Source organism: Natator depressus, chromosome 1 (assembly GCF_965152275.1).
Source record: "Natator depressus isolate rNatDep1 chromosome 1, rNatDep2.hap1, whole genome shotgun sequence".
In the NCBI taxonomy this organism is placed as follows: domain Eukaryota; kingdom Metazoa; phylum Chordata; order Testudines; family Cheloniidae; genus Natator; species Natator depressus.
In genome coordinates this window covers 212,470,386-212,496,907 of record NC_134234.1, presented here as the reverse complement: position 1 = coordinate 212,496,907, position 26,522 = coordinate 212,470,386, and the positions used below count along the sequence as shown (strand labels likewise).

Sequence of the window (26,522 nt, the reverse complement as noted above, 5' to 3'; positions counted from 1 at the left end):
CTGCCCCAGCTCTCCCTCTAAGTCCGTAGACCACACCATGGTGCACCAAACATTATCCCAATGGAGGGCTTCCTTAGAAAATAAAGCTGGCATAGCACTGCCCTGTATCCACGGTGGTACAGGGGTTGGGATCAGCCCTCACAGCAGATACATCTCTTAGCCACTGAGTCCACAGGGCTGTCTTCGACACGGTATACATTAAAAAGCTGGGTTGACCCAGCTAAATCACTCAGGGATATGACAAATCCTCACCCCTGAGTGACACATTAAGCCAACCTACCCCCCCACCCCCCGCAGTGTAGACAGCACTAGGTAAACAGAAGAATTCTTCTGTCAAGCTCCCTACCACCTCTCAGGGAGGTGGATGAACTATAGCAATGGGAGAACCCCTCTGGTCGGCATAGGTAGGGTCTACACTAAAGGGCTACAGAGGTGCAGCTGCAGCGCTGCAGCTGTGCCCTTGTAGCCTTTCAAGTGTATAAAAGCCCTTCAACTCCTGTATTTATAACCTTCCCCCGCACTCCCTGCCCCGACCCTGCACTCTAGCTCTGTCCTCAGAGGGTGACTAGGGTGTGGGGTTGCCCATAACGTAACAGAGGCCCAGAGTATCCAGATAAAATCTATGTCCCCTCCCCATGGCATCTTTCGCTTCCTGTCAGAGAAATAAAGTCAAATGCTGCAGAACAAGGAATGTGGGTCACACTGACACAGAGATTCTGTGCGGGAAGTAAGGGGAGATGACACTGGGCCCAATTCTTACTAACCCTAAGGGCTCATTTACACCTGCTCAGAGTATAGGAGTCTTAATGTGAGATTCAGACCATACACAACTTTAATAAAAAACAGAGTAGTTAAATACCTGTCTTAAGTGTAATACTAATCTCATCTTTAAATATGGAGGCACTACTGTCCTCTGTATGTATATTCTTATAACTGTTTATATATTAAGAAAGATTTGACAGGTTTACAGATCACATTTTGGGAGCACTTTGGCTCCTTTGAAATGTAAGGTGCTGCATACACTGTATAAATCTCCAATGACCTAATCACCAGAAAGGGTCTTCGCTTCTCCCACAAGGAACTTCAACATCCTTATGTGCTCACAGTGAACAAAGTTTTAAAATGAAAAATATATATGTTTAGAAAAAAATGGGATCTTCTTCCCCATTGCCCAGAGGTCACTCTCTTCTCCAGCATCATCTCCAGCCAAGCCAATAGCTAGACTTCGTGAGAAAGGTAACTCAAGCGTCCACAGTTACAGACCTGGCCTGGAAAATCCTTGCTGAGTGCAGAAAAGCCTTTATTGTGTTAGCTCCTTATGGGTTTGGAGCTGACGCCGTGATCGCAGGCCACCAATGTACATTGAACGGGGACAAACAGGGCAGGGTTTTCTTTAAAGGAGCCATGTGTCCTGGCAGTCTGGATCTGGGAATTGCAGCAGGGAAGTGGGGCGCTTGGCGAGCTCATTGCAGGCCAATCCCTAGACTCCTGTTGTAAATCACAGCTACCTCACAGCACTGATGCTATCAATGTGTGGGGTGAGCACTGAGCACTTTTGCACAGACCATTTTGGAAACCAGGGGCCTGATCTGCCAGGTGTTCCTGAGCACTCTCCACTCACATTGACTCCTTAGGGAGGTGAGAGCGCTCCACATCGTGCAAGATCTGATCTCAGAGCTGGGGAATTCTTTCCTTCCATCACCTCCTGCATTTCTGAGTAGACAGACAAATGAAACCCTTGAAAGAGGCTGTTCCCTGTATCACTGCACAGCGGCGAGAGTTACCTTCCACTCAGCACAGAAACCTGTGTTTCACATCACACCTGTGTATTATTTCTAATGCAGTACCAGCAGGGAGTGTTATTCAGCATATTTTTTGTCTCTGTGAGCCCAGGTCGTTCTGAGGCGCTCAGACTGTTGAATGGAGAGAGCCGATGCAGTGGGAGAGTTGAGATTTCCCTCCGTGGTGTGTGGGGCAGAGTCCTGGATGACCAGTGGGACATGGATGATGCCTGCGTGGTGTGCAGGCAGCTCCAGTGCGGAGTCGCTGAGAAAGCTTATAACCCCCCTATGTCTGAGCGAGGAAGGGGCCCCGTGGGGCTGAAAAGTGTCCGATGTGGAGGAAATGAGACTCGTCTGACTCTCTGTGACATCTCCCCGCCTGAGACAACCCAGGCAGGAATTGCGGAGGACGTTGGTGTCGTTTGCTCAGATGACTTAGTGTGAAAATCTTATCAATATCCTGTCCTTGTTCAGTGGGAACATGACCCACCCCAGGGCCTGCCTCCACCCCACCTTGTGCTGTGATCACAGCAGTCCTTGAAATGATGTGGATCTGATGTTCAAACTGGGACCGATTTATAGTAAAAATATATTATATACAGAACAAAGCATAGCCGTGTTATAGGGTTAATGCACTATAGCAACCTCTCTCTCTTTCTCTCTCTCATATTTTTATGGATTAGAGCTGTTCAAAAAAATTCATCAAAACTTTTTTCCTGTAAAAAATCTTCACAATAAGATTTCAAATTTTCTCAAATAGTTTGTTTTCATTGAAAATGTTCAGATTTCTGTTGAAAAACTTGGGCTGTCAATTAACCACAGTTAACTCATGCGTTTAACGAAAAAAATTAATAGAGATTAAAAAAAATCATGATTAATCGCAGTTTTAATTGCACTGTTAAACAACAGAATACCAATTGAAATGATTGTTTTATTTCTGAATGCAGTTATTTTTTGTACATAAATCTACATTTGTAAGTTCAGCTTCCATGGTAAAGAAATTGCACTACAGTACTTGTATTAGCTGAATTAAAAAATACTATTTCTTTCATTTTTTACACTTCAAACATTTGGAATAAAAAATATAAAGTCAGCACTGTACACTTTCTATTGTGTTTAGTAATTGAAATCAGTATATTTGAAACTGTAGAAAACATCCAAAATATTTAAATAAATGGTATTCTATTATTAACAGCACAATTAATCATGATTAATTTTTTTCAATCACTTGACAGATCTATGAAAATCCCAAATTTATTTGTGGAACATGAAAAATATTCACGGTTATTCATATTTTGTGGGGAAAAGAATGAATTTCCAAGCGGCTCTTGTAGCACCTTAGAGACTAACCAATTTATTTGAGCATGAGCTTTCGTGAGCTACAGCTCACTTCATCGGATGCTCATGAAAGCTTATCCTCAAATAAATTGGTTAGTCTCTAAGGTGCCACAAGTACTCCCTTTCTTTTTGCGAATACAGACTACCACGGCTGCTACTCTGAAACCAAGCAGCTCTAGTGTATCTAGTGGCTTCTTTATGTTAAAGTCTATAAAAAACATGCTGTCTTGAATCAGAAAACAACAGTAAGAAAAGGAAGTCACATGCAACCTGTTTTGACCAAGGCTGCCATGGATAGTAGCTCTGGGCTAGATCCCCCAAGGGCCTTGGGCATTGCAAGGCCTGACTCCTAGGTGCCTTGCCATCGAATGGGATCCTCAGCCATAAGTCACGCGCCCAGCTCCCCGTACAATGCATGGGGAGAGTTAGGCATCAGAAGCCAGAAAGCTGTGAAACCTACATTTGCCAGCAGTGAAATGCCAAGGAAGGGAGTAGGGCCTAGATACACAAAGTTATTTCGTTGCCAACCTGCCATTGATCGAAGCCTCAGCCCCCTGACACATAGGTAGAGGTAGGCACCTATCTCTGCTCAGGGACCTCAGTCATGAACCCACTCCTGGAGCTAGGCACGTAAGCCAGGTCAGCTCTCTCATCTCCCCATTTTACACGTGACTCAGTGGTTAAAGCACTCAACTGGGAAGTGGGAAATCCACATTCAATCCCTGCTCTGCCTGATTTGGAGCAGGGACGTGAACGCAGGTGAGTGCCCTAGTCACTCTAGACCGTGCTGGGGTGGGTCTCTCCTGCTGGAAATGTTCCACTTTGTACAAATAATCAGTCACTGAATCCGAAAAAAAGCTAGAGATTGATTTCAACTGGTGGCCAGGGCACTCACCTGGGATATGGGAGAGTCAAGTCCCTGCTTCAATAAATATGTAATGATTTATATATTATGTATTTATAAAGAGGTAGTTAGGTAGCTACGTACCTTTGTGGATCTAACCCTCTGTCACTTAGGAAACACATCAAAGTTGCGTTTATAATGTGACCTTGTGAAGTCCTAATCCTATAACTGTGCAATTTTCCATCATTTAAAGGTTAAAAAAAAAAAAGAAAAAAAAAATCTGTGTTGGGATTTTTTCATTGTTCTTGGTTGTACATGACTATTGTACAAGATAATTCTATTGTTCTTTTTGCTGGTATATATTTACATTCAGGTCCAACAGTAAAAGTAAACAAGTAACAGATATTTTAACTATGTCCCTATAGCATGCACTGTATGTTACTGCACTGATATTTTTCATGCCCATTCCAACTGCAGGGTAACTACAGCACATGAAGGGCCCATTTCTGTTCCCATTGTGTCAGTGGGAGCTTCACAGTTGATTTCAGCAGGGTAGAATTAGGCCCTAAGTGTCTGGGACTTGATTGTACACACACAGATCCAATTTGCCTGTCTTTCCCTTTATTGGTAAAATAAAGTGGTACCAAGTCTACTTTTCTCTAATGTTCTGGTACCTGCTGTCATGCTGTCTGGAGTGGCTCACCACTGTAAGTGACTAACTCAGGGCAGGCTCAAAAAACATGGGCAGACACCCCAAACTGGTGGCGTGTTCTATCATTAGATTTCACCAAGCCAGTCACAAACGTGAACTCCTGGATCACTATACAAGTCTCACTGTGGAGTCACAGACCGCCTAACCTGCCACCCAGACAAACTGAAAGTTGTGATAAAATGTCACTTAATCCTAATATCACACCACACCAAGTTTCTCCCAGTCCCAAGGGACCAGTCAGTCACCCAGAACTTCCTCCAAAGAGAACGCTGGCAGCCAGTTCTATAGTAAATAACTAAAGGTTTATTAGCTAAGAAGAAAGAATGAGGGTTATTGAGAGGCTATAGCAGGTAAAATATAACAACAGGTAAATCAGTTTGTAACTCCAAATGGTGGCAGTGATGTAATAAACTGTCAGTTTCCCCAAAGTCTTTTACAGGGTGTCATGAGGTACTCCACTCACTGCCGGTCTGGCATCTCCTCCTGGTCACTCTGGGGATTAGCTCTCGAGGCCAACGCCCCATCCACAGTTTGCACACCATCACTCTCACTCTGGTCTGCAGCGCCTCTTGCTCCAGGACCCACAGCATCCTCTTTGTGACTTAGCCCTCCAGCTAGGTCACTCAGTGTTCCCCCTGACGGGATTCAGTCCATCAACAGTCCTAGGCTGTCTTCCCATTCACTGCCCTGGTGTCACTCTCTCAGTGGCTAGTAGGGGAACCCAGGCCTGCCCTCTTTTCTGGGATCCAGTCCAGGGACAGCTCAGCAGTTCTGGGCTTCCTCCCTCTGCCCACACTGCTCCTTCCCTGGACTGATTTAGTTGGGGTTGGTCCTGCTTTGAGCAGGGTGTTGGACTAGATGGCCTCCAACCCTAATCTTCTATGATTGTATGACTGCTTCCTATACTCTGGTTCCCCTCCTCACTCTGGGTGTGCCAGCCCCAAGAATCCTCCTCCCAGAGAATAACTACAGATTATCTCCCTGCAGCCCCCCAAACACTCCTCCCTCTTCCCAGGGCATGACTGCTGTCTGCCTTATTGCAGTCTTTCCCAACAGCCCCAACCGGAGCCACCTTCCTGGCTTTATAGGTCCCACCTCTTCCTGAACAGGTGAGACTCACTCTAACCAGCTGATTCCGGCCTAAACCTCCACCGTTTGCAACATAATTAGCTGATTGGGCCCACCTGGCCCAACCTAGCTCTTACAGGGCTAGTGTGGGGAGCTCACCCCATCACACAGGGCTACCCAGAATAACTCTGGGGATCTCTGTCTTCTCATTCAGTTATTCTTCTCTGTTAGAATCCAAACAGTCCACAGATACAGGATCTTTCTTTGAATCCATATTTATATCTTCTTCTCACATAAGAACATAAGAAAACAAGCTCACAGAAAACAAGCTGACAATCTACCCAGGTGGGCTTTTCCTTTGATGACAGGGAGTGAGAAATGCACTTAGATTTTTGACCTCAGACCTTATTCATAATGGCTATTTCCTTTGAAATTAGCATTTTCTGTTAAAGTCCTTAAATCCTCCGCATTTCACAAAATTTATTTGATGTGTTATTTAGCTACACGTGTATTTCCCATGTAAATGTTTGGCATTACATTATGACAGGAATAGACACGCAAAAACAATACCCAGAACGTTCCACTAGTTTTCATAAAGTTTAAACATCTGAATACACACGCATACATCTAACCATTACTTTAATGAACACAAGTGAACTGATCTAAATACACTCTAGCATGACCTGGTCAGCCAGTGTCACCCCCTCCCCATTCTGTAACAATTGAAAAGAATATTTGGTTTTGGGTAAATTAATTGCCTAATAATTCCTTGAACATCTTGATGCTTATCATTTAAGAGTTGTTTGAGAATATTCAAGATTTTGAGTAGGGGCTGTTTCCGCTAACCCTTAGTCTCACAAATAGCTCTGACCCATATGACGAGTCCCTTAAGGACTACTCAGATGAGTATGGAATTCAGAATTAGGCCCTTACACTCACATGCTGTTTTTCAATAGTGCTCTGTAAAAAGTATTCCTCATTTCCTTACTCAGCTTTTCTCCTTTTCTGTGTTTCTTGTTAAAGACAGATTTTAAAAAGCATTTCAATCTCTCAGCCATTGTAGCATCATCATTGATTTGCATGGAAGCTATTTAATAATCATCATATTGCATATTAACAGCTGGGATCTATCCCTGCAGGAAGCAGGCGGATCAGACTGGTGAATGGGGCAGGTCGCTGTGCTGGGAGAGTGGAGATTTATTACAATGGCATCTGGGGGACAGTCTGTGATGATTCCTGGGATCTGTCAGACTCCAATGTGGTTTGCAAACAACTGGGATGTGGACGCACCATAAATGCAACTGTCTCTGCTCATTACGGGGAAGGATCCGGGCAGATCTGGCTGGATGATGTGAACTGCTCTGGGAATGAATCCGATCTTTGGGACTGTATTTCCAGGGGCTGGGGCCAGCACAACTGCAGACACAAAGAGGACGCAGGAGTTCTCTGCTCAGGTCTGGTCCGGGAATGCTCACGTGAGCCTGGTTACCAGGGATTTAATGGAGGGGGCAGACATTTGAGGAGAGAGTTGAGAAGGATAAAGCCTCTCCCTCACTGTCTTTTCTATAGGGTGCCCATACAGAGCATTTTGGCCAGGACACTCTCTTTTTTAAGCCTGCCCTGGCCATCCCGACTGTTTTGGCAAAACTGGGCATTTCTCTCATTTCCTCTTGCCAACGGATCACGAGTTGGGAAGAGCAAATTGGAAACATGCACAGTTTTGCCAAAAAAGTGGGATGCGCCCCCTAGTGGAGTGCTGAGGAACATGTGGGGGGAGGAGGGGCAGTGGCAACGCTAGCCCAACGCGGGAGGACAGCAGGGGTCTTTGGCCGCTGTGCGCGTGGGATGGAAGAACGGGGCCTCGCGCTGACCCCGCACGGGTGGGTGGCAGGGGGCTCAGGCTGGCCCACGTGCTGAGGGGATAGGGGAACCTCAGGCTGTCCCTGTGTAGGTGGGAGGTAGGGTGCGTTCAGGCTGGCCCCACGTGTCAGGGGGGAGAGGAAGGGAGGTTTTGGGGTTGGGCCCCCCGTGGGGTGTTCTATTTTCCGTTTGAGAAAATATGGTCACTCTACTCTTCTACCTACCAACTGGGGTCATGATTAGAAAGTCACCATTTCCCATCGGTTCCCACCCAGGAGTATTGGAGATATCGCAGCATTTCTCTAGTGTTGGCAGGGCAGTCACTGCTGTATTGGAGGTGTCTGTGTGTGTAACTGCTGTGAACTGGTGACTTTTCAGAGGTGACCATTGTACTTCTAATAGGCCCATGGTGTCCAGGAGAGTCTCTCAGTCTTAGAGTGATTCTCTCTGACACTTGCTCCTCCAGAATGATGTGGCTATACTTTTGGGATGAGCAATCGCTGGGATTTCACTCTTAACACCAGTTCATTTCAGAATCAGATGACTTAAATTCCCTTTTTGTGCACTTCCTTCTAGAATTCACGGATTTGAGGCCGGTGAGCAACCATGGTTGTGCTGGGCGGCTGGAGGTTTTCTACAATGGGACGTGGGGCAGTGTTTGCTCCAATCAGATGTCTGGAGTCACCCCAGCAATTGTCTGCAAACAGCTGAACTGTGGGGATAGAGGGCAGGTTGCAAGAGACTTGGCATATGGAGCAGGTTCTGGTCCCACATGGCTGGACCATGTTGCATGCAGTGAGCAGCACAGGTCCCTTTGGCAGTGCCCATCAGGCATATGGAAACAGCAGTCCTGTGATAACCGAGCAGAAGAGACCCATATTTCTTGCAGTGGTAATTCTGAAACTCTGTGCACAGACATGCACACACCCACTCTATCGTTTACTCATTGAAAGGGTGTGATAGAAATTTTGAAAGTATTTACTTTTCAGTAGAGACTGTTTTCCAGTCACAGTAGTGACAGACATATTTTCATTGTCAATTCTCAATATAGCGCCTGGAAAACAAACATGGGAGTTATTCATACAAGCTGTGTGTTACACGGTGCAATCACTTAGTGAGAACCTACAAATGCCCATAGGCACGGGAACTTGGGGTGCAAGGGGTTAATCAGTTTGCGTGGGGTCCCGGCTGCCGGCCCCGCGCTCCACCGCTGGTCCCAGACACGGGGTCCCGCTACTAGCCCCGCAAGGTGTGGTCCCAGCCTGAGTCACCTTACCCCGATCCACAGCCCAGTCCTGGCCTCAACTCGGGGGAGAGGGAGCACAGACAGGGTAAGAAGGGGCAAGGTAAAAAGTTTGGGAACCACTGACTTTCAGCACCCCAACTGTAAAAATTGTTCCAGCACCACTGCAAATGCCTCCCATTAGCGAGCATCATTTGGGAATCTCTGTGGCTGTACTTTTGGGATGAACAATCAGAGATGGGCCCAATGTCAGTGACCAGGACGTGAGTGGTCATGCTGAGTGGTTGGAGCAGGAGTCATATCCAGTGGTTAGAGCAGGAGCTGGTAGCCAGAAATTGGAGCCAAGGGTCAGAGCCAGAGGCCAGAGCCAAAGGCAGAAATCGGAGCTCAGGGTCAGGACCAGGTTACCTGGAGCAAGGCAAGGAGTAAGTCTGGGGTCAAGGCAACAGCAAGACTGTGAACAAGACAGGAAAATGAGGTATCTTAGCTGTGGGAAATGCTCTGAGCAGTTGCTGAATGCTGGTGTGGCTGCTGGACTCAAGAGCTGGACTGCTGACCAATCAGGCAGTATGACCAGTCAGGCAGCCTGATACAGTCCAGCTGCGCTCGTTAAGTTGCCTGGAGACTAGCTCTGCTGCAGCCCCCTGCTTCCTGACACCCAGGCTGTGAAATCTGGGTCAGGATCAGAATTCCCAAAAAGTGGGTCTGTGCGTGTAGGTGAGAGTTTGTTTCAGATCTAAAGTCTCATTTAGTCCTTGTAACCGGGGCGCAAACTCACCAGCGGCGCCTGCTGCTGGTTGTCCTTGGGATTCAGTGTTCCAGCCGCCAGAGAGCCCTCTTCAGGCCAGTGTCTCGCCTTGCTGCTGGCTCCCGTGTCCCTTCCAGGACCCTACTGCCCCTTTCACTGGGTGCTACCCCCTGGCAGTACCCCACAGTTCTGGGTCTCCCCAGCCCAGGGGAGCCCCCTCACCCACTATCCCTACCTCACCTCAGTCGTAGGATCCTGCTACTCACCAGCTAGCCCCTGCACCCTGGGGCAGACTGCAGTATGAGCCACTCATCACCGGCAAGGTTGGGTTTGGACCTGCTGCCTACCCGTGGCTGCCCCTGCAACCCCCATACCTAACAGACCTTACCAGGCCTGCTGCCTGGGGCTTTCCTTGGCTGGAGCTCCCCAGCTCCCTTGGCCTTTCCCCAATCCTGCTCTAAACTAGGTCCTCTATTCAGGTTTTTGCAGCCAGGTCCCTCCATCACAGAGCTAGAGGAACCTAGAGAGTGGTCTCTCTCCGCTTCTGGCTCACAGCCTTTATAGAGCCAGCTGGGCCCTGATTGGGGCGTGGCCCCCAGCTGCCACCACTTCCCCCAGTCAGCTGGGGTTTTACTTCCTTCCCCAGCCCCAGCCCTCTGCAGGGCTTTTCCAACCCCTTCAAGGCTGGAGCAGGTGCCCACTTCCCACTACCCAATAGATACAGTCCTCAATTATAATACCACCATTTCTTGTCTCTGGATCCTCACAACAATGTGGGTGTGTTTCAGCTGACAGATCTGTTTACCTTCAAGCAGGGTCAAGAGCAGCTGTACACAGGGTGGATGGAACAGACTCAGATACCCTCAAACGCGCACACATCAGCAGCGAGCTGAATAAAGATTTCAACATCCAGAGAATCCACTGAGGAACGAATCCATTAGCTATGAAACAAAATAGATTTTAGATTTAAGTTTATAAAATTGCTGAAATTTACGGGTTTAATATACAGATAAGCCCTACTCTCTCCTACATCATACATTCTTCTCGGTCCGTTCACTTAATCATTTTCTCTGCATAGGAGAAAAAGAGAAACCACCTCAGACCCTGTTTGCCGAATGCCCGAACTCGACAAGCTGCACAGGTATTTCTGCTTCTCACTGTCTCACTCTTGGTCCCGAAGGTCTTTCCCAGCTGTCCCAGTAACATGTGAGGTTTCTGCATTTCCAGATCAGGAGAAGTTACGTGTCGTGGGAGGAGAGGACAGATGCTCGGGGAGAGTGGAGGTTTGGTACCGTGGCTTCTGGGGAACAGTTTGTGATGACTCCTGGGATATGGCGGATGCTAACGTTGTGTGTAAACAACTGGGCTGTGGATCTGCTGTACCAGTCCCAGGCGAGGCTGCATTTGGTGAGGGGACTGGTCCCATCTGGGTAGAAACGTTGAATTGCAGAGGGACAGAGTCATCTCTCTGGGACTGTCCTGCTAAGCCCTGGGGTGAGAGCAACTGTGGTCATAAGGAAGATGTTGCAGTGAATTGCTCAGGTGAGTGACAGGAGATGTTTCTGCTACATGCTGTAATTTTCTGGAAGGAGGATGGGTCCAATTGCCTGCCCGCCCTTGGTCACAGGCCAGGCCCTCCCATCTCCTGTGTGCAGAAGCATCATGGATGCTGTGGGGTGGAAGCTTTGTGGGGCCATACTGGCTCAGACATTAGCCGACATAACCCCTGCGTCCATCACAGACCCCAGTGTGCTGGTTTGTTACTAGTCAGCATAGGGGGACGTGGGCCCTAAATCACTAACATACAGACCCTGTGTTGCTCTGAGGGAGTTTGTAGAAGTGATGTCTGGAGATCTGAGGGGGATGCTACCCAGTGACAAGCACATCACCTCCCCCTCCTCCAGACTCCAACTCTCCTCCCTTTCCCTTTGCAGGTGTGACAGAGACGACAGCATCACTGAGTAAAACAGGTAAAACATCCCCCGCTCCCATCAAGAGTTAAAATTTAACTGGTGCTGGGTCACAGAGGATGAGCTGCAAGCTGTAGCCTAAGGACAGGAGCTCCTTTCCATGAGTAAGCAGGGGAATGGTCCCGCTATTGTGGGGAACTTTCCTGGCTTATACACTACCCCAGTGAAATGGGCTAGCGAAGGATCTCAGTCCTCGCTCCCCCTTCCTTTACCCAGAGGCCTGCCTGACCTCAAGGGCTCCCCTTCCACGCTCCTGTCTGGCAGAGTCCTCGTAACCCCGACAAGGCTGGGCCCAGGATTCCTGGGGGGTCGACCCCCAACCCTGCTGTGGTCACTTAGGGCAGGGGCTAAGGTGTCCCCACTCCCAGGTGCTCTCTCTGCACTGGATGCTTCCCTGATCCACTGATCGTTACATGCAGTTCAAAGGAAATACAGTGTATTCAACAGCAATCGATTTAAAAAAATAAGGAAAAAGTGGGAAAGGTTAAAGGAAAACACGTCACCCTGCTCTGTGGCACGGGGACGTCACAACCAGCGTCTCTGGACTGTAAGGGAAGTTCAGTCTGTTCCTCACACGTCCCAGGCCTCCTGCCCAGGCCCTGGCTGTGCTGCAGGGATACTGCGCGTCGGACGCTTGCTCTGGGGGTGGTCCCAGGCCTTCAGGTTGAAGGTGGCAGGACCCTTCTTCCCAGCATCGCCCCCGCCCAGTCGGGGTTACGATCCCCCTCCAAGTCTGGCCTGCCAGGCCTCTTGGCTGGGGGCGTCTCCCTGCTCTGGGCCCGCTGCCCAGGGTCCCCCTCGCTCTCCTCAGCTCCTCACCGCGCCTGGCTTCAGACTGCTCCAGCCCCAGCCCCAGCCCCAGCTCCTGCTCCTGCTCCTGCTCCTGCTCCACCCTGCCTCAGCGCTGCTGCTGCTCTGCCTCCAGCTCCCTGGGCTGCTTTTTCCGGCCCCTCCGGATCTGGTTGCTGCAGCTCTGCTCCCAGCACAGGTCTCCTGTGACTCTGCTCCCAGCACTGACCTGCTCCCCCGGGCTGCTGCTCTTGTTCTCTCTGGATCCGGTGCGGCTCTGCTCCGCAGCTCAGCTCAGGCCCCTGCTCTCTCCGTAGCTCGGCCCCACTCTGTCTGACCCAGGCAAATCCAGCTCACAGGCAGGACAGGACCCACCTTGTCCTCATGACTCCCTGATTAGCCTGCCCGCCCTGTCAATCAGGCTGACTTGGGGCATTGGCCTCTCCCCATTGTTCCTGGGGACTGTCAGTCTCAGGGTCCTGCTTTCCTATCAACCCTTCCCCTTCCTTCTGGTCCTGGGAGCTAGCCAACCAAAACACCCACACCGAGTTTTAGTAAGGGGCCAACAGTCCCCTTACACATGGCCTGTGAAATCTAGGGGTGAATGACACCTGGGTGGGAGCTGCAGGCCATGCTAAGCCAGAGAATTCCTGCCTGCTGGCTCCAGCTGACAGGGCAGGGCCCATGATTTAAACAGCAGCCTGTGAGCTGTCCCCATGGCACACAGACTGTGTCCCAGCCCGTTACCCTGCTGTCCTGGGCCCTGCAATGAGTGACTGGGGAGATCCCTGGGCCCCCCGGACTCTCACAGGATAATCCCTCCCTCTTCCATGTTCATTTCCATCCAGCTCCCCCGCACCGCCCTCCGACCGACAGTGGAAGAGTCACGGTGCCCGTGGTCATCTGCATTATCCTGGGAGCCCTGCTCTGCCTGGTCTTAATCATCCTGGGGGCGCAGGTGCGAAGTGCCAGGGCACAGCGCAGAGGTGGGTCCTGCTTGGTGTCACTGTGTGAAATGCATCTGAAATAGCAGGTGGAGCTGTGCCTAAGGGGGGTGGGGCGTTGGCAGTGTAGTGGAAGGTTAAATTGTATTATACTGTTCAGCCAGGAAGTGGTGTTGCATGTAACAACTTACATTCGCGAACCTCAGCCATGCCTGGCAGAGCATTAAGGGATTTTATTGTGAACACATCTGTTGAGTATCTCTCTGGAAAGAAAGCTCTGTAGCCAGTCCATGTCTGGTACAGAAGCCTGACCTGCTTATAGCAGCCTTGCCACCTACCATGTTCAAGGTGTATGTGACCTGGTGTCCGAAGTTAAGCAGTGCCAGAGGAGAAGAAAAACAGAAGGAAGAGAGCAACAGAAGTTGCAGACAGAAGGAGGAGCACTGAAGGATGCAGACAGGAAAAAAAAAGCAACACAGGTTGCAGGATTTCATCAACATCTCCCTCTTCGTTGACCAGAGAACTTCAGCTTTGACAAACCTTCACAACTGACAGACTAGAAGCAGCATTTTGCAAGATTTCAGATTGCTACAAAACTCTATAAGAAAACTGAAGCTATACAGGTATGGTGATTACTTTGTGCTATTTGGAAGCAAGCAGAGCATTTCTTTCAATCCTTTGAGTTTCCTGAAGACTGGCACAAAGATGACTATGAAAGGGTTCTGGCTTTGTTTGATGCGTACTTTATACACTGGAACCTCAAAGTTACAGAACTGACCAGTGAACCACACACCTCATTTGGAACTGGAAGTACACAACCAGGCAGCACCAGACACCAAAAAAAGAAAGAAAGAATAAAAAAGGAAATACAGTACAGTAGTGTCTTAAATGTAAACGACTAAAAACATTAAAGGGAAAGGTTAAAAAAAGATTTGACAAGGTAAAGAAACTGTTTCTGTGTTTGTTTCATTTAAACTAAGATGGTTAAAAGCAACATTTTTCTTCTGCATAGTAAAGTGTCAAAGCTGTATTAAGTCAATGTGCAGTTGTAAACTTTTGAAAGAACAACCGTAACATTTTGTTCCGAGTTATGAATGTTTCAGAGTTGTGAACAACCTCTATTCCAAGGTGTTTGTAATTCTGAGGTTCTACTGTACCCTCAGAGAAATGTGGTTTATGAAAGGGCATGTTTTCACCAGAGAATTTAAGGACTAGGGGAAAATGTTGAATAGTTTATAAGAGCTCTGCATGCCTTGGCTGAAAACTGTGATTCAGGAACAGCACACATGAAAACATCAGAGAGAGGCTGGTTATTGGGTTAACAGATAAAAATCCTTCACGGGAGCTACAATTCAAAACAGACTTCACCCTACACACTGCTGTTCAAATGGCAAAGCAATCTGAGCTCATGAGACAGCAAAACCCAGAGCAACTTGCCAAACTTGAAAACCAAGAAACTAGCTTAGAAGCTGTTAACAAACGCAGCCTGAATGAAACAAGTTAATACCATGAAATTGGTGAGGTAAAGAGGGAGAACTCCCTGGCTAAGAGGAGCAAATTCCACTCAAACATTCAGGATATATTAAATGCATGAAACATGGACTTTTTGCAGTTGTTTGCCACATGAACGCAGTCAGGGAATTGATTCACATTCCAGACAGACAATCAAGAGCTATTGTTTCTTGGATCTATCCTGTGTGAAGATACAGAGCCTGCCTGGAGAGTGAAACTGATCATTCAGAGAAACACTATGGACTTTAAAATGGACTTAGGAGCAGATGTAACAGTCATCTCAGAAGGGCCTAACAATCACCTTCAACCCCTCCCAGAGATGAAGTTACCTGCCACAGCTCTGACTAACACTGGAGGCATTCTGAATTGCATGGGACAGTTCACCACAGAAATCTCTTTCAAAGAGAAAAACTTCTCATTCAGAGTGCATGTGATCAAAGGATCAAAGACCAACAGCGTTCTCCACCTCAGTGTGGCAGCCATGATGGGCCTAATGAGAAAAGCGGAAGAACTAGAAAGATGGATATTTGAAAGGAGACCCAGTACAAATAAACTCAAGATAAAATGCTGGAGCATACAGTGTACCTCAGAAAGAACAATCAACAGAGCAAATTCTACAGATGACAGATGCAGAACAAGAGGAAGAAAACTCAGAGATTCCAAACAGGCCTCAGGCAGTCATTGCTACTGATGGAAAGCCAGATGACCAAGTTGTTACGTGTTTGGGTTGGGTAATTAGAAAACTAGTACCACTGAGAGATGTTAGGGCTTCTTCCCTCACCCCTCTCTTGGTTCTTATCACATAAACAGAAATCAGAAGACCATAGTCCAAGTGCAGGCAATGCAATGTTTAGTGGGGTTAATCAGGCAAGCATATCCATAGCTCTGTATGCCACAGAGTTTTCCCTGTCCTTTTTCCCACCTTCTTTTTCTTAGCAGGTTTAATTATATCCCTTGGTCCCACCCCTTACAATTTATGGTCATGTTCCGTTTTGGAGGATCGTAATATGGGGAGTTTGGTACCACCTCTTTTGTACCCTACGGGTGGGGTAAGGAGTAAGGTTATGTTTCAGCCAGGGTCACCTTTTCTCTGGCTTTTTAGTGTTTCTTATGTTTGCCCACCACCCCCCTTGCCCCTCCCATCTGGTTGCTTGACCTTGCCTTGAGATAAGGGTCGAGGCAGTCTTCAAATGTACACTTCTATATTAAACTCCCACCATACCCAGCAACACTTTAACTCTTTTCCTTATTTCTTTTCATTGTGCTATAAACCCCATCTGGAAGCAACACACAGTGTTTTCATTCTTTGTTCATACATATTCGTAAGGAGGATATAAATGTATCAAAAGTCAAACCCAAAATTTTATCCTAGGCTAAGAGACAGACCTGTATACTAACAAGAGACACTTAATAGACTGATCTGTGCTCAACTATAAAGATACCATGATAACGTAAATGTTGTAAATGGTAGGAATGTAGAACTCAAAGGGGGAGACGTGATGGAAGGTTAAACTGTATTATACTATTCAGCCACTAGGTGACACTGTGTGTAACATACCTTGTTTAAGAGTAACAGCCGTGTTAGTCTGTATTCGCAAAAAGAAAAGGAGTACTTGTGGCACCTTAGAGACTAACCAATTTATTTGAGCATGAGCTTTCGTGAGCTACAGCTCACTTTATCCGATGAAGTGAGCTGTAGCTCACGAAAGCTCATGCTCAAATAAATTGGTTAGTCTCTAAGGTGCCACAAGTACTCCTTTTCTTTCTGCGGATACCTTGTTTAAACTAACTTCAGCCATACCTGTCGGAGTATTAAGGTATCTTACGGTGAACACATCTGGTGTGTACCTCTCTTGCACGGAAGCTCTGTAGCAAGTGCATGTCTGGTACAGAAGTCTGGCCTGCTAGTAGCAGCCCTGTAACCTGCACAAGGTGTAGATGTCAGGGAGAGCTTTGTGCGGGATCCAGGGACCATCTTAAGTCCTGTCATATCTAATATCTTCAGCTATGATCTGGCCATGGAAATGAACAGCACAGCAGTGACACTTGCAGATGACACTACATTGGGAGGAGCTGAAACTAGTGGGGATGACAGAGAAGTAATACAAAGGGGAAATGCAGTGGTCCCTTGCTCTCAAGTGGAGAGGGAGGCCGCATCCTCTCACTGTGTCAGGCAGCAGGACTCAGGTTCAGGTCCCACTTGCTGGGCCGATCTGTAAGAAGTCTAGAGTTCGCAGCCTCCTGTCAGAGCTGCTGCCAATGAAGAGTCTAGAACCCTGGCGTTCTAGGCGGGGTGGAGTATAAACAGTCTTTAGTCCACAGCATCCTGGCTGGGACAGCCAGCAGTTCATGGTTGATAAGGGAAGCTCTGGCCCTCTGGGCAGGGCAGAGTGGGAAGCAGGCTTTGCCTAAGCCTCTTGGCTAAGGCCGCCAGCAAAGACACAGTCTGGGGCTCTGGCTCTTTGGGTGGGGAAGAGCAGGGAGCACCAAACAGGCTAGGGATTCAGGCCCTTAGGCAGGGCAGAGCACCAAACAGACAGTTTTGATGACCTGGCTCTGGCAGACAGCAGACCTCTTGGCCTAACGTGGGGAGGCTGCCACCCCAGGGATGGGGTTGGCAGCAGGGGATGGGGGGACCTTGGCGCACCCTACTCCACTGCATCCCAGCCCGGGGCCCTAACAGTGGCGGACTGTTCCGCCACTGGGTCAGCAGGGATCCAGCTAAAACATGTTGACTCGGGTTTTGACAGTGTAACGGGATCAAAGTCCAGTTTCCTTGGGCTACTTCCTACCAGCGTCTGGGTGAGGGGTTCCATAGTGCCCGGGTCCTTGGTCTCGTCGGGGTACTTGGCCGATGGCAGTGCCAGCAATTTCTCTCCAGGGTCGGTCTCCTTTGGGGACAGGATGCTGTCCAGTGCAGGTCTAGCTCCAGAATTCTGCAGCAGGCTGGAGACTTCTGTCTCCTTCCCTAGCTCCCACTCCAATGAGATGCAAGACCCTCCCTTTATACTTCCTGTCCTGCCCTGGTAATTCCAGCGACGGGGGCAGGGCAGGTTTGGCTCTGCCCACCACAGGGAGTGTAGTCGTCCCTCACTCTAAAGTGAGGAGGGAGGCCACTCCGCCTCACTGGAGAAAATAATACAAAGAGACTTCAAGTATTCTTATGTAACCCTTCTGCCAGGCCAAGTTGATAGCAGCAAGGGCCGGGTTCAGTACACAGGGGTTCCCTCTCATCAAAGCAAATACAAAACTGGCTCGAGCCCCCACCCAGTGACCTGGGAAAATCTTACACACCCCCTGGGCGCCTCGAAGAGGCAATACTTCCCCTCTCGCAAGCACGGAGTCTCGGTGTAGTAGAGAATCTTTAATAACATGAGGTAAACGACATCAGCATTAAATTGGGAAAACACCACAACTAGTGTTCATTAACCAAACCATGAGCAAAGACCCACCCCAGAAAATTGGGCCACATCCTTTCCCTCGGGTTCTTGAGTCCCAGAACCCAAATGTCTCTTGAGTCCAGCAATCCTCAAATCACCCAAAATCCAAAAAGTCCAGCCCCAGAATTCAAAAGTTCATCTGCAGAGTGTTACTCCCCAGTCTGGCTAAAATGTGCCTGTGTGTGGGGGAAAGAGGTAAGGGGTACCTTACGTGTCCTGAAGCTGACTGCCCCACAGGGCTCTGCTCTGCTACGTTGTCTCACTAACAGCTCCGCTCCACCACGACCGGCTCCACTCTGCACAGCTCGCCGTCTCACGAACAGCTCTGCTCAGCTTGCCGTCTCACGAACGGCTCCGCTCCACCACGACCGGCTCCGCTCGGCACAGCTCGCAGTCTCACGAACAGCTCGGCTCAGCTCGCCGTCTCACGAACACACCGCTGTCTCACGAACGGCTCCGCTCCACCACGACCGGCTCCGCTCGGCACAGCTCGCCATCTCACGAACAGCTCGGCTCAGCTCGCCGTCTCACGATCACACCGCTGTCTCACGAACGGCTCCACTCTGCACAGCTCGCTGTCCCACGAACAGCTCTGCTCAGCTCGCCATCTCGCGAACACACCGCTGTCCCACGAACAGCTCTGCTCAGCTAGCCGTCTCGCAAACGGCTCCGCTCTGCACAGCTCGCCATCTCACGAACAGCACCACTGCACTCTAGATCTTCCGGCTCCCCACTACTTGACACAGTGCTCAGTGATTTCAGCTCTTAGTGATTTCAGCTCATAGTAGTGGGGACCTTAGTGCTGGTGCACCATAAGGCCAAAGTGAATGCAGCACAGTACCTGTAGCAAGACTCTTAATAGACCCAAAATTAGCTCTGACATTCCACAGTGGAGAGAGACAGAGGTGCAATTGGTGCTTCAGGCCCTCACAAAGGGGCCCACACCACCAGGTACTAATACCTGTCTCAAGTCTCTCTCCCTTCACAGAGTTTTGGAACCCATGTCCCTTGCCTAGCGAGTGCTACTCAGTTGATGGTGAGTCCCTCCATCATAACAAAAGGCCAAGTACAGTTCCAAGCACAGTTCCCATAATCAGGGTAATAACAATTTACTCTTCCCGCCCCAATAACAAAGACACTGGGGATCGCACAACAGCCAAAGTGACCATTTGGGCAGTTATGGCCTCAGTCTAGGCGGGGTGGGTGTGCCTATGCAAATTGAGATCAGCCCCTGAAGTTCTTTCCCACTACTTGCCACACCTCACCACCAGATGTCAGGGTGGAGCCCATCCTGACTCTGCTTACACTTAGAAAAATAACACGTTGAGATTCCATTTAGAAAAGTACAAGAAAATCCATGTGAGGGAAAGATCCGGAATAGAGAGATACAGCAGGAGGGAGGGTACAAGGAAGGAGAAATGCTGCAAAAGAGCTTGGGTGATAATGGCCAAAGAGATCAGACAGTTCTACTAGGCATTTAGGGCATATCTACACTGCAATGAGAGGTGTGATTGCAGCACATGTAGAAATACCCAAGCCAGCTTTTACCTAGCTCGGTGAAAGCTCGCTGGCATAACAACAGCAGTGTAGTTGTGTCAGCGTGGCTGTGACGTGGGCTAGCCACTGGAGCGTGCACCCAGGCTCCCAGGCGAGGCTGTACACGGCAGGTTAGCCTGTGCTGCTGTGTGTGCTGACACAGCCACGTGGCTAGCTCGATCAAAGCCAGCTCAGATGTGTTTATGCGTGCTGCAATCACTCCTCCAGATTGCCGTGTAGATTTACCCTTATATAAGAACATAAGAAAAGCCATCGTGGGTCAGACCAAAAGTCCATCTAGCCCAGTATCCTGTCTTCCAACAGGTTTCAGAGTAACAGCCGTGTTAGTCTGTATTCGTAAAAAGAAAAAAGAAAAGGAGTACTTGTGGCACCTTAGAGACTAACCAGTTTATTTGAGCATGAGCTTTCGTGAGCTACAGCTCACTTCATCGGATGCATAGCATATCGTGGAAACTGCAGAAGACATTATATACACACAGAGACCATGAAACAAAACTTCCTCCCACCCCACTGTCCTACTGGTAACAGCTTATCTAAAGTGATCATCAAGTGATCATCAAGGAAGGCCATTTCCAGCACAAATCAAGGTTTTCTCACTCTTCCCCCCCCCCCCCCCGGAGGAGTGAGAAAACCTTGATTTGTGCTGGAAATGGCCTTCGTTGATGATCACTTGATGATCACTTTAGATAAGCTGTTAGCAGCAGGACAGTGGGGTGGGAGGAAGTTTTGTTTCATGGTCTCTGTGTGTATATAATGTCTTCTGCAGTTTCCACGATATGCTATGCATCCGATGAAGTGAGCTGTAGCTCACGAAAGCTCATGCTCAAATAAACTGGTTAGTCTCTAAGGTGCCACAAGTACTCCTTTTCTTTTTTCTTTTTGTCTTCCAACAGTGGCCAATGCCAGGCGCTTCAGAAGGAATGAACAGAACAGGTAATCATCAAGTGATCCATCCACTGTTGCCCATTCCCAGCTTCTGGCAAACAGAGGCTAAGGACACCATCCCTGCCCGTCCTGGCTAATAGCCATTGATGGACCTATCCTCCATGAATTTATCTAGTTCCTTTTTGAACCCTGTTATACTCTTGTCCTTCACAACATCCTCTGGAAAAGAGTTCCACAGGCATTGACTGTGTGTTGTGTGAAGAAATACTTCTTTTTGTTTGTTTTAACCCTGCTGCCCATTAATTGCATTTGGTGACCCCAAGTTCTTGTGTTATGAGAAGGAGTAAATAACACTTCCTTATTCACTTTCTCCACACCAGTCACGATTTTATAGTTTAATATCCCCCCTTAATCATCTCTTTTCCAAGCTGAAAAGTCCCAGTTTTATTAATCTCTCCTCATATGGCAGCTGTTCCATACCCCTAACCATTTTTGTTGCCCTTTTCTGAACTTTTTCCAATTTCAGTATATCTTTTTTTGAGATGGGGTGACCACATGTACATGCAGTATTCAAGATGTTGCATTTATCAACATTGAATTTCATCTCCCATTGTGTTGCCCAGTCACGCAGTTTTGTGAGACCCCAGTGTATTTTTCGCAATCTGCTTTGGACTTAACTATCTTGACTAGTTTTGTATCATCGGCAAATTTTGCCACCTCCCTGTTTACCCCTTTTTCCAGAGCATTTATGAATATGTTGATCAGCACTGGTCCCAGTACAGACCTCTGGGAGTCACGACTATTTACCTCTCTCTGTTCTGAAAACTGACCCTTTATTTCTTCCCCTTTTTTCCCTATCTTTTACTCAGTCACTGATCCATGAGAGGACCTTCCCCCTTATCCCATGACAGATTACTTTTCTTAAGAGCCTTTGGTGAGGGACCTCGTCAAAGGCTTTCTGAAAATCTAAGTACACTATATCCACTGGATCCCCCTCGTCCACATGTTTGTTGACCCCCTCAGAGAATCCAAAAGGATTGGTGAGGCACGATTTCCCTTGACAACAACCATGTTGACTCTTCCCCAACAAATCATGTTCATCTATGTGTCTGATCATTCTGTTTTTTACTGTAGTTTAAACGAATTTGCCTGGTTCTGTAGTTTGGGTTACTGGCCTGTAATTGATGGGATTGCTTCTTGAACCTTTTTAAAAAATTGGCATCACATTAGCTATCCTCCAGTCTTCTGGTACAGAAACTGATTTTAATGATAGGTTACAGACTACAGTTAGTAGTTCTGCAATTTCACATTTGAGTTCCTTCAGAGCTCTTGGGTGAAAACCATCTGGTCCTGGTGACTTATTACTGTTTAGTTCATCAATTTGTTCCAGAACTTCCTCTCATGACACCTCAGTCTGGGACAGTTCCTCAAATTCGTCACCTAAAAAGATATGTAGATAGTACTTTCCATTTTTAAAGCACTGCACAAATATTAGCTAATTATTCCCCACACAGTCTCTAGGCAGTACATATACAAGTACTATTTTGCCCTTAGGTGTGAGCACCAGGATAGGAGAGGAATGATTTTGGGTGGTAGTAGGAGTAATAGGATACATTTATGAAGGGACCATTAAGGTTGAATATCAAGATAAACTTAATGACAGGGAAATAGCCAATAGAACAAACATGACAGGGACATGGTCCCTGTCACCTGGGATGCTGAAATCTAAACTGGAGAGAGCAGTGGGAATGTGCTGTAGGAACCGTCCTGCACTGGAGTCGGGGGCAGGGGCTGGATGATCTCATAGGGTTTCCCATCCCTAGCTTCTCTGACCCTGTGCAAACCCTGCCCTTTGTTTTCAGGCTCCAGAAGACCCTTGGACCCTTTCTCTGAGGCCGTGTACGAGGAGATCGATTATAACCTGATGAGAAAGAAGCAGGAAATGTTTGATTGCTCAGGTCTGTGTGTGTCATTCCTAACAGGGAGAAAATCTCTAATGCACTCTGCCTTCTAAAGCTCTCACTTAGAGCTAAATCTCTGCAGCCTTCAAGCCTGTGAGTCCTGGATGGCTGCAGATGCTGGGTCTGTGAAGAGACCAGCCAGTTACTGGACTGAGATGAATGAGTTAGCAGACTCTGCTAGCCCCATTCTGAGGACAGTCAGGCCCATCTGTACATCCTGCAGCCGTAGGGGGTAATTAGTTATGGGTCAGGAAAGTGACTGTTCACGTCATTTTGACTGAATGTCAATCAGGGGGGAAGATGCTGCTCTCAGTTTAGCACATTGTGGGGCACTCTGAGCATGGTCAGTGCTTCTCCCTGAGGCTACTTCTGAGATGCACATTCTCCTCTCTGCTAATGGTGGGGGTTGGTCACAGACTCTGATCATGGGAGGGGTCTGGCAAAAAGGCTGGGGAGGGGGAGTATCTTGCACAACAAAATGGGAGTCATGTCCGTGGCTGAGGAGATTTGGACCAGCAGCCTCAGTCATAATTTTCTGCTGGATCAGGCATTGAAGCAGCAACATTCAGGAGGAGAAGATAAACATTCCTCTTTAAAGAGATTCTTACACCTTGAGTGTGACTCAAAACAGGCTCCCCAGTTCATGAGAAGGATTTGAATGAAACCCACAGGAGGGGATGCCATGGTAAAAGGCTCACTCAGTTCCTGCCTCACCTCATGAGGTCAATATGGCTGTTCCCAGCATCTTCCCAGTCTGAATTATCCACCCCAAAGCCACATTTACTACAAAAAAACTGATATTTAGCTTAGAAAGTCTGTGTCAGCCTCTCACCACTCAGTCGCTGTGTATTCAGCATCTTCTCTTGAAGAAGCAATATAGTGAGACCATAAATCTTGCTCCAGGACCCAGATGCATTGCCCATCAGCCAGTTTCTTTGCTCTCACTGTGATAACTTCCCATTTACCCTTTCTCCAGTTTCCTATTCAGATGACTCAATGACAAAGCTGCAGTATTACACCGGGGACAGCGAGGGGGAAAATGGTCCTGGATCAGAACAAGGTAACAAGGATGGGGGTGGATACAGGGGCACACAAAAGATTTCTGTCCAACTCTTGATGGAAATGTGAACAAATCCTGACCCTTTCTGTGTGTGGTTGACTGTGCTCTCTCCCAGGGGAGGAGCTGCAGGGAACCTGGCAGAGAAATATTCACACTGTATGAAAGAATCTGACTTCCACAGCTGACACGTGTCACTGTACAACCCCTGATCTATGCCCCATGACCTTAGCCCCCTGCCTCCTCGACAGGAGCATATAGCCGAATTCACGATCCAGCCCATATAATGTAAGGACTTTAAACCATGTCTTTATAGAGTTCAGTTGAATTCACAATGGTCAGCTCTGGTGTGGCAGCTACTATCTCCCAGCAGCCTGTGATGGGATGTTAGATGGGGTGGGATCTGAGTTACTACAGAGAATTCTTTCCTGGGTATCTGACTGGTGAATCTTGCCCATATGCTCAGGGTTCAGCTGATTGCCATATTTGGAGTCGGAAAGGAATTTTCCTCCAGGGCAGATTGGAAGAGGCCCTGGAGGTTTTTCGCCTTCCTCTGTAGCATGGGGCACTGGTCACTTGCTGGAGGATTCTGTGCTCCTTGAAGTCTTTAAACCACGATTTGAGGACTTCAGTAGCTCAGACATAGGTGAGAGGTTTATAGCAGGAGTGGGTGGGTGAGATTCTGTGGCCTGCGTTGTGCAGGAGGTCAGACTAGATGATCATAATGGTCCCTTCTGACCTTAATATCCATGAATCTATGAATCTATGAAGCAGGTCCAGGGTTAGCTCAATACCAGCATAGATCCTGATCTCATTGAAGGGCATGACAAAGTTGGTATTGGATGCTGTGGGGCAGGGCTGGGCCTTAGTTATTTTTGAGGAAATAAAGGTGGCACAATTATTGTTTGACAGAATGTCCATGACTCTCCCTTTTCCCCTGGGTCACCGTGTGACTTCCCCTGCAGACTCTATGATGAAAAGCCCAAACTCGAAAACAACAGGCCTTTAATGGGGAACTAAAACCTGCTGGGGAAATGGGTGTGTTCAGGGGAAGCTGACCATGATGTTTGCTGTTCCAGAGGGAGCTTCCCCAGGGGGGTCTCAGTTGGATTACGATAATGTGGAGGAGCCTGCCTTGAGGAACGTCCTCCAGACTCCAGACAGCCGAGGTGAGCAATGATGAATCTGCCTCCTGGAAGCCACATTACCCCTTGGCTACTGCTGCTCCACCCCCTTCATTCCCTAGTCTGCCCTTTGATCCTGAGCTCAGGGCTGGGAAGAATTAACCCAAACTAGCCTGGCTGGACCCAGGGAAGGGCTGTCAGGGTTCCCTCCCCACTCTGAACTCACGAGTACAGATATGGGGACCCGCATGAAAGACCCCCGAAGCTTATTTTTACCAGCTTAGGTTAAAAGCTTTCCCAAGGCATCAATTTCATCTTGTCCTTGAACAGTATGCTGCCACCACCAAGTGATTTAGACAAAGACCAGGGAAAGGACCACTTGGAGTTCCTATTTCCCAAAATATCCCCCCAAGCCCTTACACCCCTTTTCCTGGGGAGGCTTGAGAATAAACAAGATGAGCACAAACCAGCCTTGGATTTTTAAGACCCCAAACCCCAATCAGATTCTTAAAAAAAAACCCAGAACTTTATTAGAAGAACAAAAAAAGATAAGAGAACAACTCTGTAAGATCAGAGTGGAAGATAATCTTACAGGCAGTCAGATTCAAAACATAGAGAATCCCTCTTGGCAAAACCTTAAGTTACAAAAAGACACAAAAACAGGAATACACATTTCCTCCAGCACAGCAAATTTCACAAGCCAAAACAAAGAAAACCCAACACATTTTCTAGCTAGATTACTTGCTAACTTTACAGGAGTTGGAGAGCTTGCATCCTTGATCTGTTCCCGGCAAAGGTATCACACGGACAGACAAAAGCCTTTCCCCCACTCCAGATTTGAAAGTATCTTGTCCCCTCATTGGTCATTTTCGGTCAGGTGCCAGCCAGGTTACCTGAGCTTTTTAACCCTTTACAGGTAAAAGGACTTTGCCTCTGTCCAGGAGGCATTTTATAGCACTGAATACGGAAAGGTGATTACTCTTCCCTTTAAGTTTATGACAAGGGCATTCCACAATTAACAGCTCCCCTCATTGTTGCCTTAAGGAGCCACGTCTTTGTTATTTTTATGTTTCCTGTTTGCTTCCCCTCCAATGGCCTCCTTTGTTTTTCCCTGTGCAGTCTGGCAGGATAATATCAAACAGCTAAACTGAGGTGTATGTGGCATTCATAAGAAATAATACACATAAGTCCCTGCTTTGCCACACCTGGCATGTAGCTTATTTCTCTATTCAGTGGAAAGCCTCTTCTCATTACCATTATTTCCCATCATTATTTCAGAGGTCCCTGCCCTGCCTGGAGATGACCCAGGGGACGGTTATGATGATGCCAGAGAAATTTCTGATCCTGAAGATGACCCTGGTTCTGGACCGAGTGCACAGGAAGTCACGGGAGCCCATGGGGAAAGTGTCAAGAACAGGGATTCACGGACAGGTGAGTGGAGTGTGGAGAACTCACCTGGAAGAGCCTTTACTGGCCACTAGAGGTCACTGTCACTGCACTGAAATACAGTTATTGCTGAACTCTCAGCTGTGTCCCCTCCCTGACTTCTGCTAAACAGAGTTAAATGGATTGAAATCAAGAAAGAGAAAAGATTTCCTAGATAAGGTCCCTGATCCTACAAATACTAGATCCCATCTGTCAGTCTACTCACATGAATACTCTCTCTGACTTCAGTGGGACTGTCCAAAT

The 26,522-nt window shown here is 47.9% G+C and overlaps 1 protein-coding gene across 1 annotated transcript in view; it reads left to right on the top strand.

Moving 5' to 3' along the window:
* Positions 1–26,522, top strand: part of LOC141975040 (antigen WC1.1-like) — a 67,166-nt gene that overhangs the window by 39,530 nt on the left and 1,114 nt on the right. Inside the window, exons 7-17 of the mRNA XM_074935197.1 lie at positions 1,894–2,209; positions 7,067–7,197; positions 8,180–8,494; positions 10,673–10,735; positions 10,822–11,136; positions 11,529–11,564; positions 13,202–13,339; positions 22,554–22,649; positions 23,629–23,712; positions 24,789–24,878; positions 26,112–26,264. Coding sequence (XP_074791298.1) covers positions 1,894–2,209; positions 7,067–7,197; positions 8,180–8,494; positions 10,673–10,735; positions 10,822–11,136; positions 11,529–11,564; positions 13,202–13,339; positions 22,554–22,649; positions 23,629–23,712; positions 24,789–24,878; positions 26,112–26,264 — 1,737 coding nt within the window. The remainder of the gene's footprint in view (positions 1–1,893; positions 2,210–7,066; positions 7,198–8,179; positions 8,495–10,672; positions 10,736–10,821; positions 11,137–11,528; positions 11,565–13,201; positions 13,340–22,553; positions 22,650–23,628; positions 23,713–24,788; positions 24,879–26,111; positions 26,265–26,522) is intronic.